The sequence below is a fragment of the Malaclemys terrapin genome, chromosome 11 (genome assembly GCF_027887155.1).
Source record: "Malaclemys terrapin pileata isolate rMalTer1 chromosome 11, rMalTer1.hap1, whole genome shotgun sequence".
NCBI lineage: Eukaryota > Metazoa > Chordata > Testudines > Emydidae > Malaclemys > Malaclemys terrapin.
In genome coordinates, this window is record NC_071515.1 from 16308930 (window position 1) to 16324725 (window position 15796).

General features: G+C 47.6%; 1 protein-coding gene across 5 annotated transcripts in view; it reads right to left on the reverse strand.

Moving 5' to 3' along the window:
* UNC80 (unc-80 homolog, NALCN channel complex subunit) overlaps nucleotides 1-4352 on the reverse strand; it is a 174424-nt gene extending 170072 nt beyond the window's left edge. For all 5 annotated transcript variants that reach the window (XM_054044841.1, XM_054044840.1, XM_054044839.1 and 2 more), the window contains exons 1-2: nucleotides 4261-4352; nucleotides 3056-3104 (exon numbers count right to left, since the gene is read on the reverse strand). In XM_054044841.1, the coding sequence (XP_053900816.1) occupies nucleotides 3056-3104; nucleotides 4261-4352 (141 nt within the window). The remainder of the gene's footprint in view (nucleotides 1-3055; nucleotides 3105-4260) is intronic.
* Nucleotides 4353-15796: the final 11444 nt, after the last annotated feature.

A 15796-nucleotide genomic window follows, 5' to 3' on the forward strand; every position in this document is an offset into this window, starting at 1 on the left:
GTGCTCTGCTCCCCCACGGTCACTTACATTATGACTTTCCTTTTGAGGCCATTATGTGCCAACAACCTGGTCTGAGTTTGTTCATGCCATCAGTGTTCTCTCTTCACCCTGTTCCCTAGTGACCTTCTGGTCTGGTGGTTATTTCCCTCTGCAGTATTTTGCATCCCCTTGGGCACTTCCAGCTAGCTCCTTACAGCTGAAGTTTACACACATTCTGTCAGAGCAAGGCTAATCATGGGGCTATAATACCAGACAGGATGATACAGGTGCTTTTGGGATTGGCTTTGCCACAAGCTTCCTGTATAACATTACTCAAGTCACATGATCTTTCATGTCTGAGTGAAACAGAGATAATATTTACCTGCTGCCAACAGCACAAGCAGGCATAGTGCTGGCTAAGCCCCAACCCCAACCACTGCACAGCCAGGACTTTGGGGGCATGTGACCCCCAGCAATCCTACCTCTCTGGACCACCATGTGTGCAGGGGTCCTCCACAGAATTCCCCCAACGGAAGGGTCCTTTAGGAAGGCCCCAGCACCCTCCTGGAGGAAGAGATTCAGCTGCCACCAGTAACAAGGGGTAGGGGTAGCTGAGCCAGGACCTCAGGGGCAGTGTGGATTGAAAGAAACATTTGTTAAACAGGTTTGTTTATTTAAAAAATAAACCTAATTAAATTTGAAACTGACAATCTTTGATGAGGCCTAATTTATTATATTCTAAAGTCATTTAAGATAAATACAAAAAAAAATTAACGGTACATGTTTTTAGCCAAGTTTTCAAGAAAGCCAAGCCACTGAACAGCTGGAGGTCATTGGCTAGGCACCTGGAACCAGAGTTTGGTGAAGTGCTGAACTAGCGTTTGATAGCAGTAGCCTCTTCCACAATTTCAGAGAGAACATTTTCTTTATGTCAGTTTATTCAGCTAGTTCATTGGAATGACTAGTTCTTTCAAAAGTTAAAGAATCAATTTGAACAAGCTGCAACGTTTGGTGTCCCTCTTCCAATTTATGACTAAAAACTACATGTGAGAGGAGATCTACTAGTTCTAAAATCCTGAAGAACATAATGAATTGAACTAACTACAGATACTAACTGTTTAATCAAACAAGGAAGTAGTTATCAGAAACTGTTAGTTTTAAATGCAAAACTAAATGTAAATTAAGCTATATAATTGCTTAAACAAATGTGTATCAATATAGTGTTCTCCTGGTCAGCGAAAAGACTATATTTAGTTGCTAATCACCATTAAAATGTTGATCAGCCAGCGAGAATCAGCCTTTCTTTGGGAAAATAACTAAGAAACTACAAATGCAGAGACATGATTAAAATTGATTAAAAAAATAAATCAAGATTTCCTGCTTGCTGATGTAAACAGAGATTAAAATTGGTGATTTAAATCAATCCACCCTGCTCAGGTCCCTGAAGCCCCTCCTTCACCCCATCCAAAGAGGCACTAAGTACAAAATGTGTTTTGCTTAAGACCGTTTTTCAGCATGACATCTCTTTAGGGCCTTATGGCCTCTACTTACAGCCTGCCCATATCTAAAGCTGTATTTGCCCCATGTACACTAGCCTGGGATACCCTATCTCATCTAACTGTGCTTCTCAGGTGCCTCAGACACCGTTTACAGCCCCCTACTCAAATCACATGCAAGAATGTTGTGATCTCATACTGAATACAGTATTGTTGTACCCATCTTCGGCAGCATGTTCATGCTATGCCACAAGATGTGAAGTTCCTGGTACTTGGGAGTATATATTTTTTTTAAATAACCTCTGTTTAATGCTGTGGAGATGGAGCATGGCCTAGTGGTTTGAAATACAGGATTAGAGATCAGGAGATCTGCATTCTACTTTACCTCTGCTAGTGATTTACTAAGGTAAGGGACCATAGACAAGGCACTTCACTCTCCATGCTTCCATTCCACCACTACCATGTCCACTGCCTCAAAAAAGGATTATACTTCTACAGAAGAGTATTGTGACATTTAAAAAAAAAACCACACTCTCAAGCAGGAAGGTAGCATAAAAGCTTAAAGTATTATTTAGTGCTCAGTCTTCAATATACTCAATAGCAGAGAAAGCTTTGGTGAGTTTGTTCAGAGGTTGTTTTGGGAAAAACTTCGTTTCCTGTTTACAAATCAAGGGTATGTCTACACTGCAATGAGACTGCAGCTGACATGGGCTCACGGGGCTCAGGATAAGGGGCTGTTTAACTGTGGTGTAGAAATTCAGGCTCAGCCTTCAGCCCAAGTTCTGGGACGCTCCCACCTTGCAAGGTCCTAGAGCCTGGGCACTAGTCCAAGCCCAAATGTCTACATTGCAGATAGCCCCTTAGCCTGAGCTTTAGTCAGCTGACATGGGCCAGCTGTGGGTTTTTAATTGCAGTGTAGACATACCCTCAGAGTTAGAGGGTGCTGATGTTCCTCAGACTGATGTGAAAAAGGGCAGGGGGCACTAGAGGAGGATCATGTTATGTATGTAGCCTGTTGATTTGGAAGAAGAAGGCAACAGTGAATGGGCCATATTTGTCAATGACAGCAGAACTGTTTCACTTATCAAAATGTAGGCGGGACCATAAAAAAAGGCAGATCCAGTTAGAACAGTACACAGTTTGGCAGCATGATAGAATATGAAATTTAGCATGTATAGTTTAAAGAAGTGCACGTTTACAGAGAAATACGATGCTAGCCTTCTTCTACACACTAGTAAGCTCTGAATTTGCATGATCCTTTGCAGAAAGAGATGGGGTTTCCAGTGGACAATTCACTGAAGCTGTCTGCCCAATGGTCTTTACTATGGTCTTTGAACATGACAGATTTCTCAACTGATACGCTTTTAATTGCATTTTGGGCTGCATGTCTGGTTTGACTTTTTTTGCATTCGTATTTGGAACATTTTTCCATCTCTGGGGTAACAACTGATGTAAGTGCATTTATAGCAGAGATTATTTGGCCCTTCGAGTTCAATCTTTTATTAAGTTTCCATATTTAGCCAATGCTGCATAAAACCAGTACACTATGATGAGTTTAAGAAAAAAAAAAAGTCACATACCACGCAGGAAGCTTCATACTGTTTTCCAAGTTTGGGCCTCAAAAATGCACTAAAAACCCAACAAACAACAAAAACAAGAGTTAGTTTTCATAAAAGTAGTTATAGGTATGCATATTAAGCATGTTTTTATTGAGTCATTTTTAATTAAATTATTTTGTCAGTGTGACAAATGTTTGTCAGTTATTTAAGTGGCTAGATAAGTCCATGTAACAAACAGCAATGAAGCCATGAGAAACTCAGATACCTGTTGAAAGCACTGTACAGAATGTTATTACCTTTTCCATAAACAGAAGGTTTTCACAAATACCAGGCAAATACCAATATGAAAGCAAGACATTTTAAAAATATTATTTTCTTCCCTAAAGGTAAAAAGAATTCAGCCATTTTAACTCATCCAAATGATGCATTTTCTAGTAGTCACATTTACCGTTTATCAAAGTATTTAGGAAAATAAGAATATATTAAGTATTACGGAAGTTATGAGTTGAATAGCTGTGGTTTGCTAGTAGATTGTGTTAATGATTCTTTTCCTCTAATACACAGCTCTCTGAATTGCTTGGAGGCTTCCATTTCCTCACAAGCTTTAGCCAGAAAACCCACCCACCCCACAACAAGTAGTTAGACTTGAGGACTTCAGTAACTCAGCCAGGGATTATAGGTCTGTTACAAGAGTGGGTGGGTGAGGTTGTGGCAGTGCAGGGGGTCAGATTACATGATCATGATGGTCTCTTCTGGCCTTGAAGTCGATGAGGCTATGTAGGACCTCATCCTGCAGTATTTGCTCAAACTCAGGCCTCAGTTGGAAGTTTGCCTTCGCAGTCTACCACTGGGATAAACAACAAACCCACCCACACTCCCCCCAAAATAGAGACCCTACAAAAACAAACATCACACTAACAGGTTGACAGCCAGAGGTTTGGGAGGGGGTGGGAGGGTGTAGAAATACTATTCGCCTCAAGCTAGCCCTGATTTTGAAGTGGGGGGAACATCCCCCCCCCCAATATTCAGCCAGCCTCCCCCAGCAGACCCTGCAGCCCGGGGCTGGCCCGGGGGCGCTCCGGCTCCAGGCAGGTTCCGCCCCGGCAGGGAGGCGGCCGGCCCGACAGCCCCGCCGGCGGGAGCAGCGCTGCGGGGCCCCCCGAGGCCTGCCCAGCGGGACAGGGGCCCGCGCCGGGTCCCCCCCGCAGCCCCGGCCCCGCTCGCACCTGGTTTGCCGCCACAGGAAGGTCTGGATGGGCAGAGGGACGCCGCGGCCGCCCTCCTGCTCCGGGCCCTCGGAGCTTTTCCTCTTCACCATGGCGGCGCTGCCCGCCCCGAGCCAGCCCGCGGCGCCCGCGGCTGCCGCCCCGCTTCCCCCGCCGCGCAAGATGGCTGCAGCAGGCGGGGGGCGGAGGGGAGCGAGCGACGGTGTCCGCCTCCTCCCGGCCTTCAGCACCTCCCTCCGCGGACAGCGCCCAGCGCCAGCCCGTGGCAGGGGCGCCACCCCCCGGGCTCCCGCACGCACCCAGCAGGGCCCCGGGGAAGGCAGCGCTCGCCTACAGCGCCGGGGCTGCTGCCGCCACTCCCCCCCCTCCCCGCGGCTGGGCCAAGCACCACCTGTGGCGAGCGCAACCCCAACCCCAGCCGTCCCCCTCTCCCCCCATCCCCGCAGGTCTCTGCCCCTGCGAGGAATAGCCGTGTGCAGCCCCCTAAGGGTGCCCGCTGGGTAACTACCAAAAAAGAGGGGCAGGAAAGGGGTCCTCACCCTGCGGGACATCAGTAGGTGGCAAGATGGGGTGGGGGGGCTCACGTTTGTGGTGCCGCAGGGGCTGGAAAAGGGTGACCCCTGTTCTATAGAGGATGTGACCTTTGGTTGTTTATAGGGCAGGAGGAGGAGGGAATGACTCACTTACCTGTTCCTTTATGATGGTGCTTTAAGGCCGAGGTTCTCACAAGAAGTTTTTTGGCAGCCTCTGATTGCGGCCACCAACTCCTGCTGTTGGCCGCTCTGACAGTTTTTTTTCTAAAATACTCAATTAACTTAAATATGCCTGTCGCCATGTCCAACTCATTGTAATTTAGTTAGGCGCCGTTTAAAAAAAAATAATAAAAAGATGTACAGTTGTCTCTATTTGTTACTAAACCTAAACAGAATACAAATAAATAAGGTGCTTTGCATGTTTTTGTCATTGTTGCTTGTGCGGTTGCTTTTTCCCCTCTGCTTTAGACATGCCAGCTAGTAAGTCTGTTTCTGTGAAAAGTGATATTTGTATGTTTGTTAACTGGGCCGGCTCTAGGTTTTTTGCTGCCCCAAGCAAAAAAAATGTTGGCTGCCCCCCACCCCAGCCATGGGCTCTCATCCCCCCCCACCAGTGCCCTCCCCTATCCGCACCCTCTGCCGCCCCAGCCTTGGGCTCTCTCTTCCCCCCACCACCCACACCCCCGGCTGCCCCAGCGCTGGGCTCTCTCCCCCACCCGTACCCCCTGCTGCCCCAGCGCTGGGCTCTCCTCCCCACCCCACCCCACCCGCCCCCCTGCCACCCCAGCACTGGGCTCTCCCCCCACCAGTGCTGACTCCTCCCACTCCCCCCTCGCCTCCAGCCGGTCCGGCGCTGGCAGGGTCGGGGTAAGCACTGGGGCTCCCGGGCCGCGCCTCAGCCCAGGGTCCCACCAGCCAGGGCTCCTGCCTCCAGGACCAGCCGGGACCCGGGAGGGCAGAGCCAGGGGGGACCGCCCCGGCAGAGGGCTGAGGAGCCAGGGCAGGGTAGCCCCAGAGGGAACGGAGCCCCGGAGAGCGGGACGTGGGCCCCGCATGGCAGCACCTCGCCCTCTATGGCCCCGCTGCTGCTGCTGCTTCTGGCTACTCTGCCGCAGTCCCTGGGCGGCTTAGGCCGCTTCGCCCAGTCCCGGCTGCGGCACTGGGGGGCGGCTGCCTTGCGGCACCTGCAGGCGGTTCCGTGTGCCCCGCGGGGCAGCCCCCAGCCCGAGTGTCCCCCGCTCAGAGCCTGCCCAGACCAGCAACAAGGTGCGGGTGCTGCTCCCCCACAGCGCAAACCACAGCAACCCCAGGGCACCCCCCGCCCTGCTGCTGCCAGGGCTGGCTCTAGGCTTTTGCCACCCGAAGGAAAAAAAAAAAAAAGATGGCCAGAATGCCGCCCCTGAAAATGTGCCGCCCCAAGCACGTGCTTGGTTTGCTGGTGCCTAGAGCTGGCCCTGTTTGTTAATATCACTTTTCACAGCAGCAGACTAGTTAGCTAGGAGGCAGTGAAAAGTGATATTAACAAACATCACTTTTCACAACAGCCTGACTTGGCTCTGGCAAGCCAGCGGACGAATTAAGTGCTGGATGAGGACGTGGGTAGGGAGACTGCGGGGGCTGGTGTTGCGGAAGAGGCAGGAGAGGCAGCCAAGGCCTGGATGGGGTGTTGAGCTTTGGACCACAGGCCAAAATATGACAGCTAGGGGATGGAGCCTGCTGCTGCATGGCTTAAGTCTGCTACCCACCACCCCAGGGCTGAAGCCTGAGCCACACCGTTCCTGGCAGGGTGGGGAACTATGGTTGCTATTTGTACTTGATATGAAGGAGACATACATGTGTGTGCCAGCTATATAACGCTGGCACTTCAGCCTGTTCTGCCTCACTAATTGCCACACTTGTTCCATGTATATGCTAAATGTGATAAAGGAGAAGATTTAGCCTTGTGGGACTTTGCAGGCAAGGACATCGAAGCTAGAGAATAGTTGCCTGTAACGTATCATGGTTTGGACCCAAACCATTCATTCATGCATTTTCTTGGAGATAGGACAGCAGAAATTTGGTGACCAACAATACCAAATGCCAGACATCCAGCAGGATGTATATGACTTTATGCCCTTGCCCTTGGGCAGGAGGGTGTCATGCACCATGCCACAACCCTTTTCTAACAGAGGGATCCAAGAGACTGGCTGCTGAAGAGTGTTCTGGGAGCTTCTAAGTTTAGTTTGCTTGGGGGAGGAAGGTTACAGTGGGCAGCAGCTTGCAAGGACTCCAGCAAAGAATAATTGTTTCTTTAGTTTTGGTAAGGCTATTCCATATTTTAATGTGGATGGTAGATTCCCCTCAGAAGAAGATGGTCTCTGCGTCAGGGATCAAGTACTCTCTAGCAACCCAGACAAGACAGGGGGGCAGAGAAACAGGTAGCAGCCCTGTTTGCTATGAGAGTTTCCATGACTCCAACTTGTCCAACGGGGTCAGATTCTTGAAATCCAAACCAACTCTGTTGTTCTTAGCTTTTTATTTTTTGATGTGCTGAGAGGCCTCAGGGAAGATTCCTACTTACAGTAAGAGATGCTGGGTTCTACAGCTGCATGGGATGCTGTCATGAAACAATGTGTGTTCTGCAATATTTCTGGGCAGTGTCTTTTTGCTGGCTCCCCTGCAGTGGCTAATGAGGCACCCTGCCTCCTTCATTGCAATGACACTAGTTTTGTAAAAACTTTCTTATGGCCAAGCCTATCCATATCTGCTACTTCATAGAGCATTTAGGAGGCTAAATGTATAAAGAGATTCAAAGCCAACAGTTGAAAGGTGCTCTAGAAGTACGAGGCAATATAGACTACAGTTCTCAAAGCTGGGGGACTGAAATAAAAATGGCCTGATTTTCAGAGAAGCCTAGAGCTCACAACTCCCAGGATGGGTACACCAAGTAAAGGGGCCACAAGCTACCCGCAGGATCATGATAAGTTCAGGCTTGTGATAAACGATACAAGTAGCTTATGCTCTACGACCTACATAAGGTGCCCTGCCCCCTAGATGTCAGAGATTGCCAATAGTTTTGATGAGATTTAAGCCTGGTGTAGTCCTTACGTTGGCTGACCTTACCAAGGAACCCTGTTGATCTGTGACCAAGGAGTTTTAAAAAATATTTTTTTATGAATCCTAGGCATGTCTCAGTTTCCCTCTGTACATTGCTACCATGTAGGTGCAAAAGGGTTAATGTTGTTCTTGGAACAGTGCAGGAGGGATGTGTGTGTGTCTGTCTGTCTCCTTGTGGTCTGGAAGGAATTAACAAGCTCATTAAAGAACTGTCTCAAACCAACAGAGGGTCCAGAATGACAAAGACATCCCAGTGACTGAGCAACGAACAGCAGGAAACCCCAGTAGGGTAGGACTCGGAAACCGAGCAGGAGAACAAGGTGCCAGTCTGGTAACCAGAAGAAGGGTAGCCCTTTTGGAGGGACTCAGGAGCCTGGACTTGTGGGGAGACAAAAAGGAGGAACAGGTAGGGAGAATCAGAGATGGAGTTCATCACAGCTTGGCTAGCTCCTAGTGGCACTGGTTTGACCAGAGTGAACTATAGCTTAACAACTTCTGCGCTAACCTAGAGACTCAGATGCCAGGTGACTAATAAATGGTTACCTTGTTTGGTAAAGGCTGCCTATGTTGCTGTAAAAAAAGAGGGGCACAATAAACACCTCCTACAGAAGGATTTGGATTTGCTGCAGGGAGCCATGGGGAGAGACGGGGAAGGCCCAGGCTTGGAGTCTTAGAGTCCCGTGGCCTCTGTGGGTGCTGGCACACTAAAGGGGTCACTCCCAAGAGACTAGTGACAGCATGGGGCATAGACTAGATCTTGTGATGGGATCAACCATATTCTTAGAGACTCAGGATGATATAAGCATATGTGGATGCCATTTTGAGCAGGGCCAGCTCTACCATTTTTGCCGCCCCAAGCAAAAAAAAAAAAAAAAGCCGCTCGAACTGCTGAAGCGAAAAAAAAAAAGCCGCCTGGACTCTGCCGCCCCAAGAATGGATGGAATGCCACCCCTTAGCATGTGCCGCCCCAGGCACATGCTTCCTCTGCTGGTGCCTGGAGCCGGCCCTGATTTTGAGTGGCTAGCCAGTCTCACCATTGAGATTAGGACTAAAATAGCCACTAGTGTCAATATACAAAGGGGGGGGGGGATCAGGTTTGAGACCTGTGTATTCTCTGATAATTAAATGGACCAACCCATCCTACCCCTGTCTTCTGTAACTACTTTACAGTCTTTTCCTTTCTAAAGAAGTCACTGACAATAAGACCCTGAATTCATAACTTGATGAATATGGTACCATTTTGAGCATATTACTTCCAGTCCCCACAAGAGCATAGACTAGGGGAAAGAGCAGTACAGAATGCTCAGAGAATTTTACAACAGAAAGATCCTACATTAGCTCTGGTAACAGTCAGCAGCCATAGACAATGCCACCAGCCTTATACAAATCTTTGTCATAAGTGGCCCTCTTTAAAGGATGCGAGGGTGAAAGCTGGCAAATCAAGTTCACCATCTTTGATTGTCAGAATGAAATTTGAGTCTTACTCAAACTTAAACTAGGATAACTAGCCCTGCTAAAAGTGGAAGACAATCCCTGGTTTAGTGAGAGTTCACTTCCTATTTCAGGTCTACTCTGGCCACCAAGAAAGAGTCTTTTACACCAGCTGTTGTCACTATGCATTGCTTTTCCATGAGATTCTATACCATTACAAATGATAAAGGTTCTAAGAACAGTCAAAAAAGTGGGATGTTGATCATTTGACTTTGCTGCCTTAGGGAAGGGAGATGATCCTGTCAAGAAGGGTTCAAAAGCAGGAGTCTATCAGCTACTAGAGGTATAGTCCAGCTGAAATGGACAAAACTCTTTAGGATCAGAAGATGAATAGACATGGATGAATGAAGAGGCCATGGAGAATCTGGAACTGTAATTTGCTACACATGTTAGTTATCATTTAAAAAGAGATGGAGGATGACAATAAGTGTCCTGTTTCTTTAAAAATGTGACAGCAAGCCAGGAAGGAGAGGGCTGTGGAAATTTCTAGGAAAAGGCCGAGAAGCTTGAGGGACAATATTATGTTCCTGGTTCAGTGATGTTAATGCTTTGCATTGTCACATGACAGCACTCAAGAAGACAATATAAAAGAATTGTAATGGACATCCTCAACGAGGTAGTGATGCAGGCAGAGCCTATCACCAACAAGTCTTTCCCCTGCCCAAGCCAGATTCAATAGTGGTATAGAGAACTGGGACAACCTGGCTGATCTCAACTGTCTTATGCCCTGCCAAGACAAGATATGCTCTTGCCAGTGGGAAAGATGTCTTTTAAAGTATATAAACCCAATATCAGGTAGGCTAATTGATGTAAGCGACTGGATGAATTCCCCAGACAAGCTACAGTATTTAAAGAGACTAGGGTTTCTTTTAAAAAAAACCAAACCACACCACTAGACTAGACACTAGCAAGTAGAACAGCTTGAAAAGGCTGAGTGAAAGGGTTAATTGTGCAGTTTATGCTCCAAATATGCTACAAACGTGTTAACACAACTTTGATCCAGATGCTCAGCTGGTGTAAACTGTGCAGCTGTTGTCTTCAATGGACCTGTGCCAATTATTCCAGCTGAGTATCTGGCTCTTTATCTTTGCAAACTTGTAAAGTTTCTACTACCTGTTTTACCATACTTGCCATTTTAAGTACTGGGAATCTCAAACCAGTGGAAGAAATCTGAAGTGTCAGCATAAATAGAGGATTTTAAAACATGGAGATTCTTATCCGCTGGTGCAAAAGGAACAGTGAGGAAGAAGTTTCAGAAGGACAAGGATCTCAGATCTAGGTGAAGATTCTCTGGTCTGGCCAAGCTGTAACTGGCACAAGACTAAGGAAGAGAGGGCAAGGGTGGCTTTATGCTTTTTATGTGATTCCCCAATTCTGGCGTAGCTGCAGGCCAATTTGGTCCCTGGCTGGGGAACTGGCAACTAACAGGAGAGAATCAGACTGCAAGTTAGGAACACATTTTCTATTAACCTTTATCCTACTTGTATAGGATAATCAAATCCACGGATTGTCTGCTCACAGCTGGAGCTGTCTTGCAAGCTAACAGCCACCATTCGAGTGTACTTACATACGAACAAGATGGTGCCTCAGTAAGAAATGCCTCATCAGACCCACCCCAGCTTTCCTTGACAGCCAATCTTCCTCTTGGTTTTTAAAAAAGAGAAGTGACTCAGCTCGATAGATGTCAGTGATTAAATATCTAGAAAGATCTCTGTAGTAAGGGGAAAGGTTGTTTCACAGATGCCTTTATATCCCAGGGAGTCTCTCTCTCTCTCTGGTGCTGTTTTGCAGCTTAGACATACAGGAAACAAATCAGAACAAAGTGACATGCAGTTGCTATGATACCTACTTTTGTTTTATGGCAGTCACAGTAAATAGTCAGGCTCACCCTGAATAATTTGTTTGAGCACAAGATAGACACAGATATTCAGTAAGCCTATAGAATAGGAGACGAGTAAATGAGTTACATGGGGAGTCACAGCATAATGCACCGAGGAGTCTAATAGCATCACAAGCCATCAGGTCACTATTCTCTTTTTAATACACTGCAGAGATTGCACTTACGTATCTTGTGAGTCTTGGTTGGTATAACTGAATAGTGTGGGTCTCAGGACGTGCAGAAACCCCCACACTTTGGCCCATATTTTCAAGAGGCCTTAGTGCTAAATTTTCAAGTGCTCAGAACCCACCATTAGGGCCAGATTTTCAAGGAGTGCTGAGCTCTTTTGAAAGTGTAACCATTTGTTTTGGGCCCTAAATGAGAAACAAGCGCTTCTGGAGACTGGACGCTTTGCATAGGGAACACCTATGTAATGTCAGATACTGAGGTAATTATTCCCCACATAGGGCCAAAAAAACAGTTCGGGTTTCTTGTCATAATTCAAGATAGCCAGAAGAGGCTGGGGTAACAGCAAGAGAACACAGCTGGAACCTGATTCAACTAGATTATGAAGGGCATGTTGAGCCACCTGCCCCCACTACATAGCTGAAGTAACAGGATTGGCTTAGGGACTCTAACGAATGCTTTGGGGTAGGGGGAAAAATGCCCTTTTCCAATATGGTGACTTAAGACAGAACGGAATCCCACCTACTCCACTGCATTTACTACATATCATGGGCTGTATTAATCTGTTATTTGTAGCCTAGTAGCTCCTCCCCCAAAAGTAAGGCCTGCATTGCAATTTGCACTGTTCAAATACATAGAAGCAGTGCCAGACAGATAAAGGATGGGAAGGAAAATGAAGCAATGCAACATCCTTAAGATCACACAGCAGGATAGGAGGACAGCCAAGACCTCCAGAGTTCCAGTCCAGTGCCCTAACCACTAGACCACACTTACTCTTGCAGTGTTGTGCAGTAGCAACTGGGACTCTGCATGTCCACCATAAATCCCTTCCAGACACAAGGGACTACACCTGCATTGCTATACAATATAAAATGCATTATCTAGTCCCTTAGGTCTTCCTCAAGGCCACCAGCTTTCTCACCCCACACTGCTGCTTCAAGCAGCACCAGGCAGCCAAGCTCTACCATGGGAGGGGGTAGGGAGACACACTTTCTCTGTGCAGCTGCTCAATTGTCTGCTTCCCTGGCATAGCAGCGGTTTCACTCCATTTAGGGCCTTCTATGCAAGTGTGTCCTGGTTAAGGTGACCAGACAGCAAATGTGGAAAATCGGGACGGGGGTGGGGGGGTAATAGGAGCCTATATAAGAAAAGCCCCCAAAATCGGGACTGTCCCTATAAAATCAGGACATCTGGTCATCCTAGCTGGTCCAAAAAGGGTTGAGAACCACTGGCTTAAGGTATATCATATACCATGTGCTATTAAAAATAAGTTATTAGGCCAGCAAGAGAAGAAGGGATTGCTAATTGAAGTGCCTAGCTAATCACTGCTCCTCACCTGACAGTGCCAAGACAAATCTCTTCAGCTGCACTCAGGAATTGCTTTAGTTCTACCTGCTTAAAGCAGGATTTTTTAGCCTCATTCACAGTCTTTGTTCTCAGTGCTGATTCCTTCACTGGGGATGTTTCCCCACAGCTGAAGCATGCTGCTAACATTAGTTCTTCCTTTCAGGAGATTATTAATGGCTCCTACTTCCTTGTGCAGGACAGCTCAGAGCAGCTTGGTTATGTTTATTTCTGAACCTTGCAGTATTGTGCCATGTGGGCTGTAACCCATTCCCGTTCAGGGGCTCCGAAGTTCTAGTGCATGAGTGTTCGACTGCCTGCTTTAATTCCTTCATGTCTACCATGCAGAAGCATGGCTTCAGGCATCCACAGATATATCTACACTGGGATGTTTTTGATAGAATTTTACTGTTGCTACCTCCTGTCAGTAGCACTGTCAGAGCACTAATGTAGACAGGGCTCCAAGCAGGAACAGAGGTCATAAGCGCCATTTCATCTAATCCTGCTCTGAGCAGGCCTACATGGCACAGATAAGCAGTTTAACCACCAGCAGCGGGGTTTAGAAGACAATGTAGAATAGAACTTTCTGGAAAGACCAGTCTTGCAGAATTTGCCATCTTTATTATGGTGACAATATGCTTAGCTTGGAGGGCAAACTTGAAGTCGTTGCTGCATCAGGCTGATTCAAACCCTCCCCCCCCACTTAAGTTTCCTTAAGATCACAAAGCAACTCAGGCAAGCGTTGGCTCTAAACATCTATTGATTAAATAAGCTCTAAGCCTAAAAACAAAGTGAGTTTGAACTTCGGTGATGTAGCTCACTCAGTGTAGTAAAAAGAGGATTTAGGAAGTACGGTGACCCCCCACCATCTGGCCAATTGCAGTCAAAAGGCAAATAAGACACTGCTTTATAATATGAGGCATCCCAAAGTGATATTTTAAGCTTTATAGGGCACCATATAATGAGGGACTAGAGTACTCTATCCAGTTTTGGTCTCTATTTTAATGCAGAGACCAGGAGTGCTTTGGAGCCACAATGAAGTAGGATCAGCATGGTGATCCCATGTTAAAGGATATTAGTTATAAAGCAAAACTAAAGCAGCTGAGGACTGCAGGGTACAGGTAAGATGGTTGATGAAGTGCTGCAAAATAAACTTCAATACAAATCTAAGAAGCTGACTAGGCACTTTTCCCCTTTAGGAAGTTAGAGCTGAACAGGAATAATAGCACACATTTCATAGCAAATCTAACCACCATACGGCTCTCCCGAGGCCTAGATCCTGCGTGCCTCTTCCAGGCCTCATGGAGGTGAAACTCTCACTATTATCAGTTTAAGCCCTGCAGGATATGGCCTCACATTAGGCCATCCAGGCAAATGGCTGAAATGGAATAGGAGGTCCCTTTTTAGGATGACCAGAGCAGCTGCTGGAGATAATAATGCAGCAGGGAAGTGGGCATGGGCCATGCCATGCCTAGAAGGCACAGGCCAGTGAGTTCCAGTAGCCTGCATGTGTCTAGTAATTCCTAATGCAGGTCCATGCTTCCTGGTTAAACATGTTCACACCCAGCGATGGAAGTGAGCAAAATAGATCACCAGCATCTGGGGCCAGTCTCTGTTCCCCTGCCCTCATCCACAGCAAGCAGAGACAAAGGGGTTCACGGAACAAGTGGGGCTCTCCTCTACATAGCTGCTTCAGTCAATGGGGGGTGGGGAGGGCACGGGCCAGAAAGGGGTGTGGCTTCCCCCTCCCCCAGCTGCAGCTGAGTAGTTGTTGAACAGGTCTCTGGCCCCCTCCCCAAACACCCACCCAGTGGTGGTTTCTTTTAACAGGCCCAAGTGATGTTGTTCAGGTCCCCCCCAGTTCTCCCCCTCAAACTAGGGATCCCCCCCCCCCAGGTCACACCACTGGGGCAGGGTAATTTCCTCAGGAGCTTTGCTGCTCTCCAGGCCGCCCCCTTCCCTTCACCCCTCCCTTTGCCTCAGCCACTAACCCATCAACAGGGTGCCTTATTCTGCTCCCCTGAGCAGAGAGTCACAAAGACCAGGCATGGGCCCAAGCAGCAGAGCACAGAAACTCAGGGAGAATCACTGTGCTTTCCTGTCCTGCCTGCCAGCGTTTATACTTCTCCCACAAGGCCCTCGCACTCAGGCCCTCAGCCTGCCACAGTGAGAGGGTGGGGCAGGGAAGGAGGGTGAAAGCTGCAGAAGGCAGGACAGTTCCTGCCGGTGCATCCCATTGGCATTCTGGTGCATCTGGGTCTTAGATTTACTCCTGGCGCTGTGTCCTGCTGGGTTATAATTCCAGCTTTGCTTTTAACATAAAACCATCCTACCTCCTTTGGGCCTGATTCTCCTCTCTCTGACACTGATGTAAATCAATTGACTGCAGTGGAGTTATTTCTGATTTGCACCAACACGAGTGGAGAATCAAGTCATGTCGTCACTCCTGAACTTCCCTGCTTCCCTCCCTTGAGACCAGGGGTTGAGATCCATGGCAGGTTGCAGACTGTCCACCCATAGCATTTTATTAGCTAATGGGCACTAAAAGGAGGGCAGTGGCGCCTTCATTTATTGTGTTAGTAAAGTTTGTGCAATGTTTTCCCCTCTCAAAAGCCATGTGCTTCTATACTCTTTGTTTTTCTATTTAAAAATACCCTCCATGCTAGCTCCTCTACGCCCAGAGCATCCCAACAAACCAGGGAGTATGCTCAAGGAAGACACAAATAATTTGGGAGCAGATCATGCCCTAATGATCTGATGGTGGCGGGGGTCACTTCACTCATGGACCATATCCCTTCAACACAGAAGGTAGGTTCACTGTCTTCCCCCTTCCTCCAAGCTGCACCAAGGGATTGGTGGCTCTGTGAAAGGAGCGGGGAGGACAGGGACTCAGCTAGGACAGAGTGCATGTCATCCCAGCACTAATGCTGCAAATATTCCTTTAGAAAGGTAATACAGTCCAGCGTCCTGCAGTCCCTCATTCTGAGGGAGATCTGCCTTTATGGGT